Source organism: Muscardinus avellanarius, assembly GCF_963383645.1.
Source record: "Muscardinus avellanarius genome assembly, chromosome: 18".
Classification (NCBI taxonomy): Eukaryota; Metazoa; Chordata; class Mammalia; order Rodentia; family Gliridae; genus Muscardinus; species Muscardinus avellanarius.
This window is the reverse complement of record NC_137804.1, coordinates 13,554,808-13,574,114: the sequence shown is the minus strand read 5'-3', so window position 1 is coordinate 13,574,114 and position 19,307 is coordinate 13,554,808. Positions and strand designations below refer to the sequence as shown.

Sequence of the window (19,307 nt, the reverse complement as noted above, 5' to 3'; positions counted from 1 at the left end):
CTTCTTTCTCCCCACAGTCTCCCTTCCCCACGCCTCTGCCAGTGTTTATTGGCGCCATCTCCCTAAAAAACTGTTTCACTTGAACTTGCCTCACGGTGTTCTTTTGGAAAAATCTCAAACTAAGAAAGTAACAGAATATAATATAGGACTCAATGTTTTTAATTTTGAGTTCAGTTGAAGCCCTCAAAAGCCAAGAAGACGGTATGAGAGTCCAAATTTTGTGGTAAACCCCAACACTTTAATAGCTAAGAGAGAGGGGGGGGAGGGAGAGAAAGGAGAGAGAGAGAGAGAGAGAGAGAGAGAGAGAGAAGAAAAGGTAGAGAAAATTAAAAGGAATTTCAAAAAACAAAGGGCTTGAGAGAGGGAGAGAAAGAAGAAAAAGGTAGAGAGAGAAAAATTAAAGGACTCTCAAAGAACAAAGGGCATGATGGAAAGACGCATGGTAATAAGATACTTTGCACATGTTATTAAAACAATCATGATACGCCTACATGAAATAGCAGCTTATCTGTATTAGTACGCTCAGCTTCACTCTTCAGTTAATTTAAAAATTAAAGAAATTGTGATTATCCTGTCTTTGGGAGAAGAAAACAAAATACTTGTCATTGTTTAGCTTTCTTCCTACACACACTATAAATTTTCTGACACAAACCCACACACATATAAATCTGATACTAACATATTAACTATTCTGACTTTAATTCATTGTCTTGGCAGCAAAAAAAAAAATCTGCTTATACCAAATGTGACCGACTAAAATTTAAGTTTCTATTTTATTTGTTCTGTAATTCTGACAATCAAATCTGTTCAGAACTGTATGACAGTTAATGCTTTGATGATCAAAGTTTCATTATTTCTAAAATAAAAAGTACAACATAAAAAGAAAAATCTTCTTTTTCTAGCAGCAGGTAATAGGTAGGTCAGCCTTGCCGTTAAGAAGGTAAGTATTGAGATAAATTTGCACTTATTGAGACCAGCTACCAATTTCTGAGTCTTCTCAGAAGAAGTTCCAAAAATAAAATGTAAGGAATTTCCAGTAAAATGAGTGACAAGTCACATCTACAACATTGTTCTGAACGCTCATGTATGAAACGAGTTTGTAAAATGAGGCTGTCATTTCCAGCCAATTTCCAATCTCCCTCAAGAAGATTCCTCTTCACTTCTATCCCCAGGACTCAATTTACGACAATAGGCTGGACTTAAAAAAAAGAAATGAAAGTGTCTTGATGGGTCGACTTGTTGAATCCCATTTCAGAATATTTCTTTGAAAGTTGCTCTGCTACGATTATATCTGTGTGCTAATTTCAACAGAATCAGATAAGGGTGTGTGATTAGCAAAAGAAGATGCTCCCTTCGCGATAATGGCTTGCAAAAGAACCCTCAGAGTAGCCTTTAAAAGTTCCAAGTGTCTCCATTCATCAAAATAAGCACTCATTTGCCAAAGAAGCGACCCTTTGTGTAGATATATGGCTAAGTACATACATTCTCATTTCTTCATTTTTGCAATAAAATGTATTCAACACCTTTATTTTCCAGGTACCGGGACAGGTAACAGGACACAAAAAAAATTCTTCCCCCGTCTTTCAATGTTAATAGATAGAAAGATAAAAATCGCTGCATTACAAGTCAGTGTCATAAAATGATCCAGGTAACATACTGGGCAGCCCATCTACTAATTCATTCATAGATTTACTCAACTATTATACCTACTGCATGCCATGAATGACTTCACTTTACAAGCTATAAAAGCAGTCCCCATAGGACACAGAGCAACCTAAGAAGAGAGATTATTTTTATGGTTGCTGTTTTAAACACATATAATAAGCCATCATTCTCTTTATGCGTATCGCCCTATGTAATTGAAGAAAACTTCTTCAATACCCTTTCTCTCCTAAAACTCATTCTCTGCCAGCCAAGAACAGAAATAAAAGCCCAGACTTGTTAAGTAGGATGTTGAGAGCCACAAAATAATCATCCTTACCAAGAATACAGGATGGTTCCCACCACGGACGTGAGTTTACTATTTTCTTGTTTTTGCTTCGCCAGGCCAAAGTCAGCTGTAATTCACAAAACAGAGCAAGAAGTTACTGTGTTTGCCAAGACTTAGCATTGATATTCTGCACAATAATTACACTTCATAGCAGAGGCCTTTTTTTTTTTTTTGAGGGTCTAGGGCTGGAACCCAGGGCCATTCAACCTCCAAGCTACACCCCCTGCTCTATTTTTTATTGTTTATTTTGAAACAGCGTCTCACTAGGTTGCGGAGGGTCTCACTAAGTAGCTGAGGCTGTCTGCGAACTGCGATCCTCCGGTCTCAGCCTCCCAAGTGCTGGGATTACAAGCGTGTGCCACTACGCCCGGCCCAGCAGAGGCCTTTTTTTAAACACCCATTTGCCAGTCTTGCATACCACTCCCAGATTTGATGGAGAGCACACATACGTGATACCATTATGCTTTTTAATTTGGTACCATTATGCTTCATATTTTGACATAATGGTGCTCATTTGTTTTTAAAAACCTAAATTTAAGTCTTGCTGATGGAAACAGGGCAAGGCCCTAGTTGAACTTGTGACTTCACCTTTGAGGTTAACCTTTATTATTTTCGAACAAATAGAATGACTCTGTCATTTTGGCAGATAACGTCTGATCCAAAGAAAAGTAAGGGAAGCCTGGACCACAACCACCAAGGCCTGAAGACCTAAAATCACAGAGGCCTAGTGGCCAAATGGAAGAGACATGAGGCCCTGGCTCCAGCCAGGGGCCAGAAGTTGCTGCCGGCTATGGGAGCGGGTCCCCTGGAAGCGGCCCCTCTGGCCTCTCTCAGATTCCAGCAGGTGCAGCTGGGTAACACGTGACCTCAACCTCAAGAGACATGCTGAACTGGAATCAGATAGCGAGGCTGCTCCTGGGCCCTGGACCCTCAGAGACTATTAGAAAATATTGACTGTTTCTGATGGCTAATGATGCAGAAACTAGGTCAGCCGCTATGGAGATCAACGTGGAGATTCCTTAGAAAACTGGGAATAGATCCACCATATGATCCAGCTCTACCATTCCTGGGTATTTTTCCAAAGGGGTTGAAACCAGAGAACTATAGTAACATATGCATACCCATGTTCATAGCAGCACAATTTGTAATAGCCAAAATATGGAACCAACCTAGGTCTCCATCAACAGAGGAGTGGATTGCAAAATTATGGGAAATACACACAATGGAATTCTATTCGGCTATAAAGAACAAAATCATGCCATTCACAAGAAGATGGAAAGGTCTGGAGAACATTATGTTAATTGAGATCAGAAAGAGAAGGGACATATGTTTTCTCTAATATGCCCAAACTAAGGAGTATTAGGGATACCAGAGGGATTCCAGATAATGAAGGGGAAACCTCAGCAAAGCTAGAAAGGAAGGGTAGGAGAGGAAGAAGGCTGAGGTGGATTAATGGAGGAGCTATATTCGAATATGTGTAAAAGTCTGAATGCAGCATGGTCAACCTGGACACTCATTGTTGGGAGAGGAAGGGGAACAGGGTAGGAGAGAGGGCACCAAGCACGGTCTAAATGTATACCATTTTCAATATGTTCCACATATAATTTTTTTTTTGGTGGTACTGGGGTTTCTGGAAGCCCTTCTACCTCTGGGCTACACTCCCAGATCTATTTTATATCTTTTATTTGGAAACAGGGTCTCTGCCTCCCAAGCGTGGGGATTACAAGCATGCGCCACCACGCCTGACTAAATAAAAATTTTTTAAATTAAAAATAAAAAAGAAAATGTTCAAGTCACCAAATTTGGGGGAAATTTGTTTCCAGGCAAGGGGTAATGAGTAGAATTTCTATGACCCCGGCCCAAGCCTTCATAACCTTTCACTACAGCTACTGAACACAACCTCCCAAACAGACCCCCTGCTCCCTCCTCTTGGCTCTAACTCTGTGCACCAAGTCCAAGTGACCTTTAAAATAGCTAAACTAGCGTGGTGGCGGACGCTTGTAATCCTGGCGCTTAAGAGGCGGAGACAAGAGGATCGCACTGGTTTGAAGCAAGCCCCGCTGGCTTAAGAAACCCTGTTTTCAAAAATAAAAATGTATAAAATAGATCTGGGAGTGTAGCCCGGAGGTAGAAGGGCTTCCAGGAACCCGAGTACCACCAAATAAATTATATATATATATATACACTACACACACACATATACACACACACAAAAAAAAAAAAACCACACACACACTCACTCACACTAATCCAGGCGTGGTGGCGCATGCTTGTAATCCTCATACCTGGGAGGCTAGGGATCACAGGTTCGTAGCCAGCCTCAGCTACTTAGTGAGACCCTGTTTCAAAATAAAGAATAAAAAAAAAAATAGGGCTGGGATTGCAGCTTGAAGGTAGAATGCCCCTGGGTTCCATCCCCAGTACTGCAATAAACAGATAGATAAATTAATTAATTAATTAATTAAATAGCTAAATTAAGCCAGGTGTGGTGGTGCATACTTGTAATCCCAGCATTTGGGAGGCTGAGACAGGAGGATCATGGTTCACAGACAGCCTCAGCTATTTAGTGAAGCCCTCTGCAACTTAGTGAGACCCTGTTTCAAAATAAAGAATAGAAAATAGGGCTGGGAGTATAGCTTGGAGGTAGAATGCCCCTGGGTTTCATCCCCAGTACTAAAAAAAAAAAAAAAAAAATAGCTAAACTACATATCACTACCTTCAAGGTTAAAATTCTACAAAAATATCTGATAGATACTAAGAATAAAGGCCAAAGACCTACTGGTCCTACGTGACTTCATGGTCTAGGATTTCAGAGCAGTCTCTCTAGATCATCCTACCCTTAAACTCTGAGTGTCTATCATTATCTGAAAAGATTCTCAGCTACTTATTTTAAATTGGTTGATGTGTTTAGGGGGTGTTTTTCCTAGTATACAATATCTACAAGAGCAAGGACTTTGTATTGCTTATCATTATGGACTGACAGATACATATCTTTTGCTACATGGCCACTATAGATATATTCAAGATTATATTTCTATCTTTCGGTCCATCTGCCTTATCTTTCCTCTCCATTCAATAGCACCACTGACAAATAGGACATGTTTAAAAGGCTAAGTTGTATGAAGTGGGTTTAACAACAGTTCCCAAGCTAGATGGCTTGGCAGCCACCTTTCCTTTCTTCTATTGCACAGGAAAGAAAATGAGTCGTGATTCAAAATGAAGCATGGAAGAAATGGAACAGTACTTTGATCATTTTAAAGAGCTCATCATTTTAGCCCACATGAACCTTGACCAACTAAAAATTAAAATAAGACTGAGTTCTGAGGCAGCATAAACATCATCTTATCTTTATAAAAAAAAAATTCCATTGATTTTGAAAGGCAAAAAACGCGGAGCGTTACAATGACTCTATTCACGCCAGTTAATTTAGACAATGGCAGAAACGTGGACAGATGTCTACAAAAACACAGATGGCCGGGTGGTGCCCTTAAAAAGAGCAAAAACTAATATTGTTTGTCCATTGGCAAGATTTTGGTAGTAGCTGGGAACGTTTCTATTACTCCCTCCTCATGTGTGACCGTATGTGGCTTAGGAGAATGGGTTTTATTTCAGAAACTGTAGTCATAAAAGCATTTGTGTGCTGTAATAGGAATTCAAAGAGGACAACCGAAAACATTTTACATTCGGCACATTATGAAAAAGATTTGGGTTTAAGAAGAATCGCTCTCCTTTGATGGACCAGTTGACACAGGGAATGTTAAAGGACTCGCCCGTCTACACCACAGCCTGCGGCTGTCAGCCTCCGAGTAGAGAAGTCGTCTGACCTCCGGTTGTGTCCCTAGCCCCGGGCTCTGTCATTTACTATCTCAGTGACACTGGACACGTTGCTCAGCCACTTTGGTTTTCCAAAATGGCCTATAAAACTTGCAAGAGTCCTGCGAGGGGTTGGTTCAACAATGACACGATAACGGATGAGAATCACCTGGACTACTGTGCAGACACAAGCTATCCTAGTCTCTCTCCATGGGGAACTTAGGTGTCCATCAGCAATTCCCAAATTCAGTCCAGCCATCAGGTCCCAGCCTTCGTCTGGGTTTGGCCCCAGGGAGCACCCGTCACCTCCCGGTCGGGACTCAGCACATCGCCCACAGTGGTCTGGGGGACCCCGTCCAAGCAGAGGCATCTCGTCCTCCCATTTCCTGGGCTGGAGACCTCTCCCTTTTCTCTGCAGTGTCTATCTTCATTCCCTCAGTGCTCTTCGTTCTGATGGTGTAGCCTTCGCTCAGGTGTGCAGGAGCCCAGGCTCTCTCTCCAGCTGCTCACCCTGGGTGTGCTTCATTAGAAAGCTTTTCCTTCTCATCCATTCCTCAGCGTATTTAACAACGGAACCACGCACCAACCCCTGTCTCGTTACAGCAGGAGCCCACAAGCAGTTCTCTAACTGCTGTTCTTTATAAAATCTTCAGCCGCCTTCAAGACAAATGAGTACATCCACTTATTTGTCCAACATTAACGACCTATGTTCTAGGTTCAGCATTAGTATACCAAAGATTAGATATAGCTGGATATGATGGTGCACACCAGTACGTGGGAGGCTAAGACAGGAGGATCACAGGTTTGAGGCCAGGTTTCAGCACCATAAGGAGATTCTTGGCAATGTAGTGAGACTCTGTTTCTAAATTAAGAAAATAAAATTAAAAGGGCTGGGGGTGTAGGTAGAATGCTTCTGGGTTCAATATTCAGTATCATACATACACAGACACACACACACACACACAAAAGATAAAATAAATAGGTCTAAAACCGTCTTACTGACCTAGATAGACCTTAGAAACTGGTGGTGGAAATACATTTTGAATACAAATGTACATTCACGTTTGGATAAGATCTGCAAAGGACTGCTATGGACATGGTATTACAAGAGAGTCACACAGGGAAAAGAGTTGATCATGACATTCTCTGTGGTGAAACGGTGGCTGAGTTAATATCTGAAGGAGAAAGAAGAGAAAGTGGAGAAGAGACAGCCAGACAGATGAACCTGCATGTGCAAAGGCCCTGTGGTCAAGTGAACGTGATCCCTTGAGGACAGGAGAGAAGGCCCACATAGCAGGAGGACAGAGTGTGCGGTATTGCCAGACCATGCTTAGATGACTAACGTCTACCAGAACTGCCCAACCTGAAATGTCCATTCTAACCAAGCAATTCCTATTTGCTTTGCACTTGACTGTGAGACCCTGGTGCCCTCAAACATGCCTTTCTTTTTCCACCTGAAACAGCCCCCTCGAGTAATACTATAAAGAGATTTGGAAGCCAGGCGTGGTGGCCGCATCCCTGTAATCCCCATACTTGGGAGGCTGAGACAGGAGGGTCGCAGTTTCCAGGATAGCCTCGCAATGTAACGGGACTCTCAGCAACCTAGCAAGACCCTGTTTCAGAACCAAAAATAAAAAGGGCTGAGGTTGTATCTTGGAGGTAGCATGCCCCTGGGTTCAAACTCCAGTACTATTAAAGAGACAGGCAGGCAGGCAGGCAGGCAGACTTGGTTAGGAGATGATTTCTGGTTAGAAGATGATTTCAGGCATCCTTCACTTCTGGCTCTGCTGAGGTAGGCTGAAGCAAGATCTCAGCCTCCCTCAGCCTTTTCATTACCTGTACGGATGGAAAGTACCACAGAGTATCACCTGAGACCGTGGATACACAGCCTTTCCATCCCATAATAAATGCTCAAGAGACATAGCTATAGGCAGTCACTCTCTCCCTTCAAAGCACAACTAAAATCTTTTTGATCTTGGGTGTGCCTTCACCGAGCAAAAGGAAAGCCGTGGACGGCTTTGACAGCTTCGGAAGGTGACCAGATGAAAGCCCTCTGAGGCGAGGTGACGGCAGAGGTGCCCACTTGGGCGCAGCTGCAGAACGGGCGAGGAGGAGGAGCCCCACCCCGAGACCACCTCATTTGCAGCTTGGCTCTTCCCCGCTGCCAGGGTTAATGGAAAGCCATAGCAACGGGGTCGTCCATGACAGGAAGGAGCGTTACTGAAAGATACTGAGACCTGTCCCTCCACAGAGCCCGGGCCCTTTGATACTTTCTCTTCTGAAAGTCATTCCGGTTTTTAATCTCTGCTGGACAAACTCCTCCCTGACCTTCCCACAAATGAACACCAGCTATTGCTATTATGATCATTATTATTATTGTTATTATTATTATTATTACTACTACTACTACTACTATTACTAGTTTGCCAAATGGCATGCTAATTGGGTCTAAGATGGAATTTCCTAAACAGGGGGCAGGGGGCTTGTGCACCAGGGAGCCCTTTCACTATGCCACCTTCCATTGTCCCTTCCCCAGGCCAGGCCCTCCCTGAATGAGAAAGAAAGAAGGCATTTCTTTCCCAGCAGCATTATTATTTCCTAATTTTACTGGCAGGGAGCTTCAGGGTAAAAAAAAAAAAAAAAAAAAAATGCAGTACCTGATACAAAAGTGCTTTCACAATTCCAAGTAACTATATTTATGGAACACACGCCTATCTGCAGATGGAACCCCTGAGGACACCAACGTCCTTACTAAACAAGGGCATGGGGCTTGCTGACTGTCACCATAATTTGGAATAATGGAACTTTATGCACATAGTCATCATAGTTCCTCTATTAAACAGACGTGCTAAGGGCCAGATTCTCATAAGAAGTGAGGGCAAGCCTTTTCAGGACCGCTCCTCCCCGACAGGGGAACTTGGCTATTTTCCTCTATTTGGTTTTATTCAAAAAAGGGGGGGCAGGAAAACAGGGATGCGCTCACAAGCTCATGCTCATATTCATTCATTCTCTCTCTCTCTCTCTCTCTCTCTCTCTCTCCCTCCCTCCCTCCCTCCCCCCACCCCACCCCAGCACGATGCCCTTCTCCTCCTGCTCCTGGGCACCAGAAATCCAGAGTCCTTGCTCTTTGGACTTTGGGACGAGCACCGCAGCCTCGGTCCGTCAGCCTTGACTGGGACCCCCAACTTCCCTGGTCCTGAGGCTTCTTGACTCAGCCTGAGCCAGGCTATCGACTCGTCTCTTCTCTGGCCTGCAAGCTGCCTCTCGGGGGCCGCTCAGCTGACCCCCCCAATGCTCCCCCTCACGCACCCTATTCCTCCCATCCCTCTGGAGAATCCTAAGACACCTGCCAAAGGTGCGATAATCTTTAAAATATTTCAGGAATCGGATCTGACTGAATTTCCTTCAGCAATTCCTCCTTAGTTGACAGGACCCAATATCAGTGTAAGCCGGCCATGATGGCAATATGACGGTCATAGTTACGTGAGGGCAGTGGGTTGACTGAGAAGAGCTCTGTGGCTCTCCTTCCCTGTGGAAGCTGCTGGAACTTTCTGGTACCTTGTTACCGCAGCATAACATGACCGATCCTGACTAGTATAACAGTATTCTGCCTATACGCCGTAGCCCTTAAGACCCTGTGCCACAGCCATGAGCTTCATGAAGGTAGGGGCCGTGTCTGCCACACGTTCCTTCGTCCCTACAGGATATGGCAGCCCATGAAGCAATTGCCGAGTTACTATCTGAAAGTCGCCGCCATAAGACTGTGAGCTCCAAGGTCAGGAAGCCTGGCCTTTGAGCTTACATCTATCCCCGTTGTACATGGTATACAGCAGCATTTGACGAGCCTCCAAGCCTTTGATAAAGGTTACCTTGAATCAAGCATGGCTTTGTGGTTGGTCCCACCAGCAGCAGTCAAAATATCCCTTGAGAAATATAAACATGCACAGCCTGTTTGCAGGATGAACATGTGACCTCCTGAAATCATATACAAAAGCCCGGGTCTGAAACCATTATCTATAATTGAATGAGTGCCGTGCTTTCTTGTTTTTTTTTTTTTTTTTTTTCCTTTTCACCTGGGAGCAGAGGATACAAGGGACACGAAAAGTTTTTATTAAAAACGTGGGTATCTGAAAAGGCCAAGAAATATGAAATCGTAGGGTGGTAGCCGAGTTTGTTTTAACCCAGCTGCCTCCAGAGTCCTGCAGTCATGGGACCGCACACTCAGGGTCCTCAGGGCCGACTCTGCTTTTCCATTGTGCCACTGAGTCCCGGGTCGTCCCTGGTATGGCCTCCAAGGCTGCAAATCAATGCAAGAAGACCTACGCTTGTGTCAAGAGTACGTTATTAAAAAGACACAGCCTTAAATTTTAAAAACAAAGATACTGCCTTGCAAGTGGAAATATATTTAGACATTAAAAATAGATCGCATTTGTAAAACCAGGGGCACTGAATATGTTGGTGATTTCTATCTCTGCTTCCTCGTGCCAGCAAATGCCAGCCAGCCTGCTGGCTATAAATAATTGCAAATCAACCTCAATCTTAAGGCATTCGATTCACCCACATTGAGGGGGGAAAAATGAGAAGGAAATTTCCGTTTCCCTCTTTACGGTTTTTGTTTTCTGGTCAATACGCTTGGTCTTGTGCATCTCAAACACCATGTGGCAGTTCTTTGCCTTTTTTTCTGGAAGTAAATAAAACTTTCTAGCACGGGAAGAGAGAAAACTAAAACGTGACAAGGCTGCCCCCTGGTGGTAGCAGGCCTTTACACACCACGGCCAGTCTGGACTATTAAATGGTAGCTACACATTTTCAACCTCCTAAAATATGGGAATTTTGAAAACTTACTTTCAAATTAATGCAGTTAAGTTTCAATTTAACCATAAACCCTCTCAAAAATAAGACTCTGATGTCTACATTTTTTTATCAGTAGCGATATATGCTAAAAACAATTTTTTTGGACACTATTCTATTTTCGGGGAGTGGGTACTGGGATTGAACCCAGGGGCATTCTACCTCCAAGCTAATCCCCGTAGCACTTTTTATTTGTATTTTGAAACAGGGTCTATGTTTCTGAGGCAGATGCCACCACACTAGGCTTCAACACTATTCTACTTAAAATGCTTTTAAACAGAAACGCCAAATCCCTATGAATTATTTTTAGTCATAAAAATTGTTTTCTATTCATTGAAAACAATGCTAGCATATCAATGCCTTGACCACATAATTGATTTAGTTGAAAAACACTTGACTAATATAAGATTCTGTTCGGAGATTTATCTCTGCTTCTTTATTTGAAAAATAGGAAAATATTGCCCCATATAAAACTAAAAAGCCTTGAAATTGAAAATAAAATTAAGTTAATAACTCCTAAGTGATAGATATTAAGAACAAAATTAGGGTGTATTCATTCGAGTCACCCCTCCATGCCAGTCTGGTATGCAGCTGTATTTCTATTTTCTGTATTTCTTTCTAATAAACTTCTTTAAATCTTCAAAAAAAAAAAGAAAAAAGAATAAAATTTAAGCCAAGCATGATGTCACAGGCCTGTAATCCTCGTACTTGGGAGGCTGAGGCAGGACAATTGCAGGTTCATGGCCAGATTCAGCTACTTAGCACGACCCTCAGTAATCTCGAGAGACCCTGTTCCTAAATAAAAATAATAATAAAGAGCAGGAATGTCACTCAGAGATGGAATGTCTCTGCGTTTAATTCCCAGTACCAAAAAATAAATAAATAAGTAGATAAAATTGAGCAGAATGGAAATAAGGGGCAAGACAGAGGTAAAAAAAAAAAAGTTTTATTCTTGTAACACAAATTAGCTTTTTCTAGAGGCCCCTATATAACCTGAGTATGAACAGAAAGATGTATTTTTTAGCCAGGCGTGGTGGCGCATGCTTGTAATCTCCGCGCTTGGGAGGCTGAGACAGGAGGATCGCACAGGTTCGAAGCCAGCCTCAGCTACTTGGTGAGGCTCTCAGCAACTTAGTGAGACCCTGTTTCCAAATAAAATATAAAATAGGTCTGGGAGTGTAGCCCAGAGGTAGAAAGCCTCTGGGTTCCACCCCCAGTACCACAAAAAAAAAAAAAAGATGTATTTTTTGTGTGTGGGGGTAGTACTGGGGGTAAAACCCAGGGGCTTTTCTACCTCTAGTCTCTACTTGCAGACCTATTTTTATATTTTATTTGGAAACAGGGTCTCACTAAGTTGCTGAGAGCCTCACTCAGTAGCTGAGGCTGGCTTTGAACCTGTACGATCCTCCTGTCTCAGCCTCCCAAGCACTGGGATTAAAAGCGGGCGCCACCACGCCCAGCCAGAAAGAAAGATATATTTTTAATACATCAATATAAAGGTGGGATATTTTATTATGCCTATTGTATGGACCTAATAATGCAACTAATCTGCCCATGTGGGACTAAAAGATTAATTCACCACTTGGGTGGGTGTGTGTGTGTGTGTGTGTGTGTCCGCAAGTGCACACACGTGTGTATGTGTTTACCTCTTCTAGCTCTCAAAAACCTTGATAAAATGCAGGGAGGGATTTTCTTTGAAGTATTGCTGTGTAGAGGTTCAATGAGAATGGGTTTGCCTACAGAGGAAAGGACATTCAGTGAATTTTTGGAAGATGGAACAGGCGGAGGCTGGTGGCAGAGTCGGTAGGGCTGGAGTCCCAACGCATGTGTCTGACGACCAGAAGGACAAAACAGGAGATCCCCTGCAGAGCCCAAGGACTCCAGGGAGAAGGAAAGCTAGAAATCCACCCTGTACAGCTGAGATCAAGTACCCCAGTCTCCTCCCACAACCCCACAGCCAGGAAACTGAGTACCCTCAGCCACCCAACAAATAAAACCAGCAAGGCTCCAAACTGTGGGAGGCTGAGCTCACGGATGGATGCAGGAACCGTCTCCACAGAGCGTGGCTCCCCGAGCCCCGTTTGTCCACACTGGACCCAGAATGCAGCAGTCGGACACACTTCCCTCCATAAGAACGAAATACCACAAAGTTGAGATACTGGCTTGCTGTGGGTGTGCACAGGGAAATCGCCGCTGTACTACAATGAGGTCTACAGATGAGGGCCTTCGCTGGAACGCAGGTCCCACGACACCTGCTTTTCATGCCATTCTTGAAATATTAAAGGTCAGCCCAGGATCGCTCGACAGTTGAGGAAAGCCTCCAACAGGGCAGAGAAACCAAACTAAGCCGAGGGGAAAAGAGAAAGGGGGACTCAAAAATAATTCAGTCGGGCGGGGCGCGGTGGCGCACGCTTGTAATCCCCGCTCTTGGGAGGCGGAGACAGGAGGATCACACAGGTTTGAAGCTTTCAGCAAATTAGTGAGACCCTGTTTCCAAATAAAGTATAAAATAGGTCTGGGAGTATAGCCCAGAGGTAGAAAGCCCCTGGGTTCCACCCCAAGTACCACAAAAAAAAAAAAAGAAAAAGAAAAGAAACTTATTTTTCTCTGTAAGTGTATTTTATTTTGTAAACTATTTTGATGTTGGATACTAAACAAAGTAAATATATTTGAAAATATAAAAATAAGCTTAGAAAGAAAATAAATCAGGCTACTATAAGATTAAATAATACATTTAAATGTAACCAAAGTAGATGACTGTAGCTAATCTGCGTAAGAAAAGGAAATGCGGTTAGGTATTATTCATAGCTATCACTATGACCCGGGCAGCCATTTAAGAAGAATCTAACAGATTTGTTCTGTCACACACACACACACACACACACACACACACACACACACACACACACATAATTTGCTATAAAATTTAAACACACAATTTTTCATAATTCTTATTAACTTTAAACTAAAATACCTCCATGTACATAAATTATAAAAAAAATTCCTAAGGAAATTACAAACCCAATTTATAAATGGAGAGAAAGTAAAGTTTATGGTAAATAAAACAACTAATTTTAAATGACTAAGCAAACATGTGTCCAAGATGAAAATTCACAGCCTGAGGTATCTTTTTAATTCTTAAAACGCCCTAGGCTCGGAAATACTTCTGAGTAACTTTGCATGGAGGGTTATCTATAGAGTTTCTGAGTCGTGGGGGGGGGGGTTGTATTTTATTTATATAGATTTCATAATATACTGTAGAATCTTTGCACAGCAATCTATGTGTACAATTTATAAATAAGCCAACACGCTCTGGTAGTGTAGTCTCCAAAACTTGCTTTACTTAGGAATATCAGGAACAAAACTACCTGGGGATTGGGGTTTAGAAGGTGGCTCCTGACTTGAAGTTGATAAATTATGAACAGCTTTGAGGGTAACTCAGTGTTCGTGAGCGCAAAGAGGGAGAACATGGTTATAACATCCTAAGCTTAAAAAATTAATTTGAAGTTATGACTGAGAATTAGACAAATGTGGGGTCAAAATAAAGTTTTGCAAAATTTTTTCCAACATTAGGCCTATGTGCTACCGATTTGGAAAATATTGAAGTACACGGAGGGCTGGATTTTTCTGTACCTTCAATGGTGTGGTGTGTGATATGTGTCTTTTGTGACTTTGGGGTATATTTGTATAGCCTTATGTGTTATGTCTGTCACCATAAGACACAGACTATGGTAAAATGGTTCAAACCAATGTGCTTAGATAGGGTCATAAATGCCGGGCATGGTGGTGAGCGCTTATAATCCCAGTGCGTGGGAGACTGAGACAGGAGGATCGCAAGTTTGGAGCCAGGCTCAGCTACTTAGTGAGACCCTCTGCAACTTAGTGAGACCCTGTTTCAAACTAAAGAATAAAAAATAGGGCTGGGGTGTAGCTTGGAGGTAGAATGCCCCTGGGTCCCATCCCTAGTACTGGAAAAAAAAAAAAAAAAAGTGATCACAAAAGCTTTTGTTGGTGAGGTGGTTCTATACAGAAAGAGAAAACCTGGAAGCCATTAACTTGGGAATCAGTCAAGCATCCTAAAAACACTTTATTCTCTCACATGGCTAAAATACAACTCAATCATTTAAAATTATACTGATCACTGCCCAATATGGTAGCCACTACCTACAATTGGATGCATACTATAATTAAAATTTAATGAAGTTTATTTCTCCAATAGCCCTTGGCCACATTGCAAGTACCCAACAGTCACTTGTGGCTAGTGGATGCTGTAGGCGGCTGCGCAAAGAGGGAACATTTCTATCCATGCCCAAAACTCTTGTAAACACCACTCCACAAGTCTGGACTAATACTCTAGAAGAATATTCTGGAATTCTTTAGTTAAAATGTTTAATTTTTTACTTACTGACTGTTACTTTGTCTTTATCTCCCAACATAATGTTGTTTGGAGTCAGATCTCTGTGGACAATCCTCTTCTCCTTGTGTAAGTACCGAAGAGCTAAGCACAGCTTGAAGTAAGAATAAAAAAAAAAAAATTATTTTCCCCAATATATGGATGACCACTGAGCACTACTGTATATCTCTAAGATAACAGCTCAGGACTTTATCATATTATTTTTAAAAATGAATGAAGATAAAGGCATACCTGTATAAATATTTTCCATAGTCTTTCTTCAGTAAAATGGTGCTGTTTCTCCTTCAAAGAACTAAAATGCTCTCCAAGTGGGGCGCCTTCTATAAGCTCCATAACTATGTACAATCTATCATCTATAGAAAAAACATACGATAGGTCATAAAAATTTAAGTTCAAATATAGCATATTGGGGATAAAACATACAAAATAGAATCTGAGCTTCCCAATGGGCTTTACGCAGAGCACAAAATTAAGGAACTAGAAATGTGGTAAGGAGGGGATGCACCCAGCCTTAGATGGGACGGAGGTGTGGGGGGCGTGGGGAAGCTGGAGCCCAGCAACAGTTCCTTCTGGATACAGCCAATCCCCAAGTCTACGTTTGCTGTGGCCACCCTGTCATTTTCTATGTACATGAGGATGTTGGATGCTTGGGAGGCGCCAAGAAGCAGCAACTGATCCCAAATCAGGAGAGGATGAAGATGTAAACTCTCCCTTCCTCTCCAGAGTCTAAAACTGAGCCTCATTTCAGCCGGGCGTGGTGGCGCACGCTTGTAATCCCCGCACTTGGGAGGCTGAGACAGGAGGATTGCGCAGGTTCAAAGCCAGCCTTAGCTCCTTAGTGAGGCTCTCAGCAACTTAGTGAGACCCTGTTTCCGAATAAAATATAAAATAGGTCTGGGAGTATAGCCCAGAGGTAGAAAGCCTCTGGGTTCCACCCCCAGTACCACCAAAAAATAAAAAATAAAAATAATAAAATTGAGCCTCATTTCAAATCACTCTGAAAACTGCATTTTAAACTGTAATGTTTTGTGGCCTTAGAGACGTACTTGCAGAAATTTAACACCGGGATCATGGCACAGACTTGCTGCGACCCATGATAGGAATTTCTGTTATGTCCCTCAAGAGCAAAGAGAGCTGACTTCTCTGGGTTTTATCTCAGGAATCCTTGGAATCTCATTAACTGATTGTGTTTATCTCTTTGCTTTGTGTGCCAAGAAACAAAAAAAGTGAATTCCACTTCCTTCTCTAAAGCTAAAATGAAAATATTAACAGTGGGGGGCTGAGACGGGAGGATAGAGGCCAGCGAAGACCTGCAGTAACTTAGCAAAACCCTTTTAACAAAAAAATGGCATGTGATATTTGTCTTTTGTGATTTGAGGGAAAACATTAAATATGTATGTACATAATATATACAAACATGGAATCAAACATAGATGATCTGCAACTTAGACTTTTATTTTTCCATTAAACGGCCTTATATTTCAGCTGGGCCGTGGTGGTGCATGCTTGCAATCCCAGCATTTGGAGGCTAAGACAGGAGGATCACAGTTCGTGGACAGTCTCAGCTACTTAGTGAGGCCCTTTGCAACTCAGTGAGACCCTGTTTCAAAAATTTTTAAAATAGGCTGGGCGTGGTGGCGCACGCTTGTAATCCCCACACTTGGGAGGCGGAGACAGGAGGATCGCACAGGTTCGAAGCCAGCCGCGCGGGCTTAAGAGACCCTGTTTCCAGCCAGGTGTGGTGGCGCACGCTTGTAATCCCAACATTCGGGAGGCTGAGACCAGAGGATCACGGTTCGCAGACAGCCTCAGCTACTTAGGCCCTCTGCAACTTAGTGAGACCCTGTTTCAAAAAATAAAGAATAAAAAATAGGGGAGGGGGTGTAGCTCAGAGGTCAAATGGCTCTGGGTTTCATCCCCAAAACCCACAAAAAAAAAAAAAAAGTTTCCAAATAAAAAGTATAAAATAGGTCTGGGAGTGTAGCCCAGAGGTAGAGAGAGGGGTTTCCAGGAACCCCAGTACCACCAAAAAAATTAAGAATTAAAAAATAATAATAATGAAAAATAGGGCTGAGGGTGTAGCTCAGAGGTTGAATGTACCTGGATTCCATCCCCAGTACCGCAAAAAAAAAAAAAGAAAAGTAAAGAAAATAGCCCGCTGAGTGTATTTGGTGACATATTAATATAAAAAATATGTAAGTAATAAAAATATGTAAATAAAAACATACATTTCCTTAATTAGAAGTATCACAAAAACACATACTTACTTTCCAGAAATGTTTTGTAATAGCGTACAATATTGGGATGATACAACTGTAAGGAAATAAACGGCAAGCACTCATTAGACTACTTCAAACACAGAGTCTTTCTTCAGCAATTTAGTTGGGCTTCATAAACTAAGCATGTCAAGATACCATCAAAGAGTTACAGGATTTTTAAACCTCTTTGCACAACAGGGCAGGGTGGTGCACTCCAGTAATCCCAGTACTTGGGAAGTTGAGACAGGAGGATCGCAGGTGGAGGACAATTTCAGCAACACAGCAAGACCCTCGGCAACTTAGTGAGATCCTGTTTCAAAAAAATTTTTTTAAAAAGCCGGGCGTGGTGGCGCACGCTTGTGATCCCAGCATTTGGGAGGCTGAGACCTGAGGATCGCGGTTCTCGGCCAGCCTCAGCTACTTAGTGAGGCCCTCTGCAACTCAGTGAGACCCGGTTTCAAAATAAAGAATAAAAAAATAGGGCAGGGGGTGTAGCTTGAAGGTCAAATGCCCCGGGGTTCCATCCCCAGACTCGCATAAAAAGAAAATTTAAAAGAAATAGGGCTCATGTTGTAGCTCAGAGATAGAATATACCTGGGTTCAACCATCAGTACTTAAAAAAAAAAAGAAAGAAAGAAAGAAAAAGAAACTGTGCTATAGAGATAATCTGTAAATAATAGTTTGCTATACAGCTTCATCAAACAAAATTAAAAATCGTGCATTATTGTCTATCTTAATTAAAACAGAGAATTGTAGAACTAGAAAAAAACTTCATTTAGCACTCAGTATTCCAACACCACACATAGATTGCATAAAAGAGAAAAGTGAAAAGAAAAAATTCATGTCAGATACATACATTCATTGCTCTATTACCTAAATATCTATATACACTACCTGTGTCTACTTATACTGTTCCTGTCAATGCTCTCCAAAATGATTAGTATACAACTGAAATAATCTGAGTTAGCTGAAATCAAATCATATAGTTAACAAGATCTCCACCTGTAACCAAACTTTGATCAGCTTCCTCTTCCTGATTAAGCCTCACATTTGCCGTCCTCCTTTTTTTTTTTTATCAAGAATCCTTTGTGAAGCCACTTCATTGAGAATCGCCCACCCTTGATACCTAACCAAGTCCCCATTAGTAGTTTTCTATCCACGGACCCCCTCACCTGCCCCCTGGCTGCAAATCCCTTCGTACCCTCTACTACAATTGTTTGTCTGCTATTGCAATAATACTGAATAATGTCTTCTTTGCCTTTTTGTAAATGTGTGTGTGGTTCCCAGCCCAAATCTTATGCTGATGAGGCTGGCCTGGAACCTGTGATCGATCCTTCTGTTGCAGTCTCCCAAGTATTGGGATTACAGGTGTGCACCACCATACTCAGCTTCCTTGCCTGTGTGTGTGTGTGTGTGTGTGTGTGTGTGTGTGTGTGTGTGTGTGTGTGTTGCTGGGGATGGAACCCAGGGGTTTCTATTTTCTTGTGTGTGTGTGTGTGTGTGTGTGTGTGTGTGTGTGTGTGGTGCTGAGGATCGAACCCAGGGGCATTCTACCTTCAAGATATACCCTCAGCCCGATTTTCTTTTTTTATTCTTTCTTTTGAAACAGGGTCTCAGTAAGTTGCAGAGGGCCTCACTAAGTAGCTGAGGCTGGCAGTGAATCTCTGATCCTCCTGTCTCAGCCTCCCAAGTATTGGGATTACAGTACTAGGCCACCATGCCCAGCTCCCATTTTCTAAAAAATGCCTGGTGCCATTTCTCTTTGACACAGTTTCCTTAAAGTTGTGCATGAAAATGCTACTTTTGTAAAAAATGAAAAAAGACCATTTTCTATAAGAATACTAAAATGTTTGCAGCTGTTTATTTATAATTTGACTTTCTAGGTACATTGAAATTCACCTCACCTCAGAAGAGTCTCATTATCCCCATAAATGGTTCACGCCTCTTTTTGTCCTGGAGGGGGAGACTGCCGGCTGGCTGC

The 19,307-nt window shown here is 42.3% G+C and overlaps 1 protein-coding gene across 8 annotated transcripts in view; it reads right to left on the bottom strand.

Moving 5' to 3' along the window:
- NEK10 (NIMA related kinase 10) overlaps positions 1 to 19,307 on the bottom strand; it is a gene marked incomplete at both ends in the record, with an annotated part of 236,981 nt that overhangs the window by 143,580 nt on the left and 74,094 nt on the right. For all 8 annotated transcript variants that reach the window (XM_080715029.1, XM_080715023.1, XM_080715024.1 and 5 more), the window contains 4 exons: positions 1,982 to 2,057; positions 15,060 to 15,162; positions 15,300 to 15,421; positions 17,336 to 17,381. In XM_080715029.1, coding sequence (XP_080571155.1) covers positions 1,982 to 2,057; positions 15,060 to 15,162; positions 15,300 to 15,421; positions 17,336 to 17,381 — 347 coding nt within the window. The remainder of the gene's footprint in view (positions 1 to 1,981; positions 2,058 to 15,059; positions 15,163 to 15,299; positions 15,422 to 17,335; positions 17,382 to 19,307) is intronic.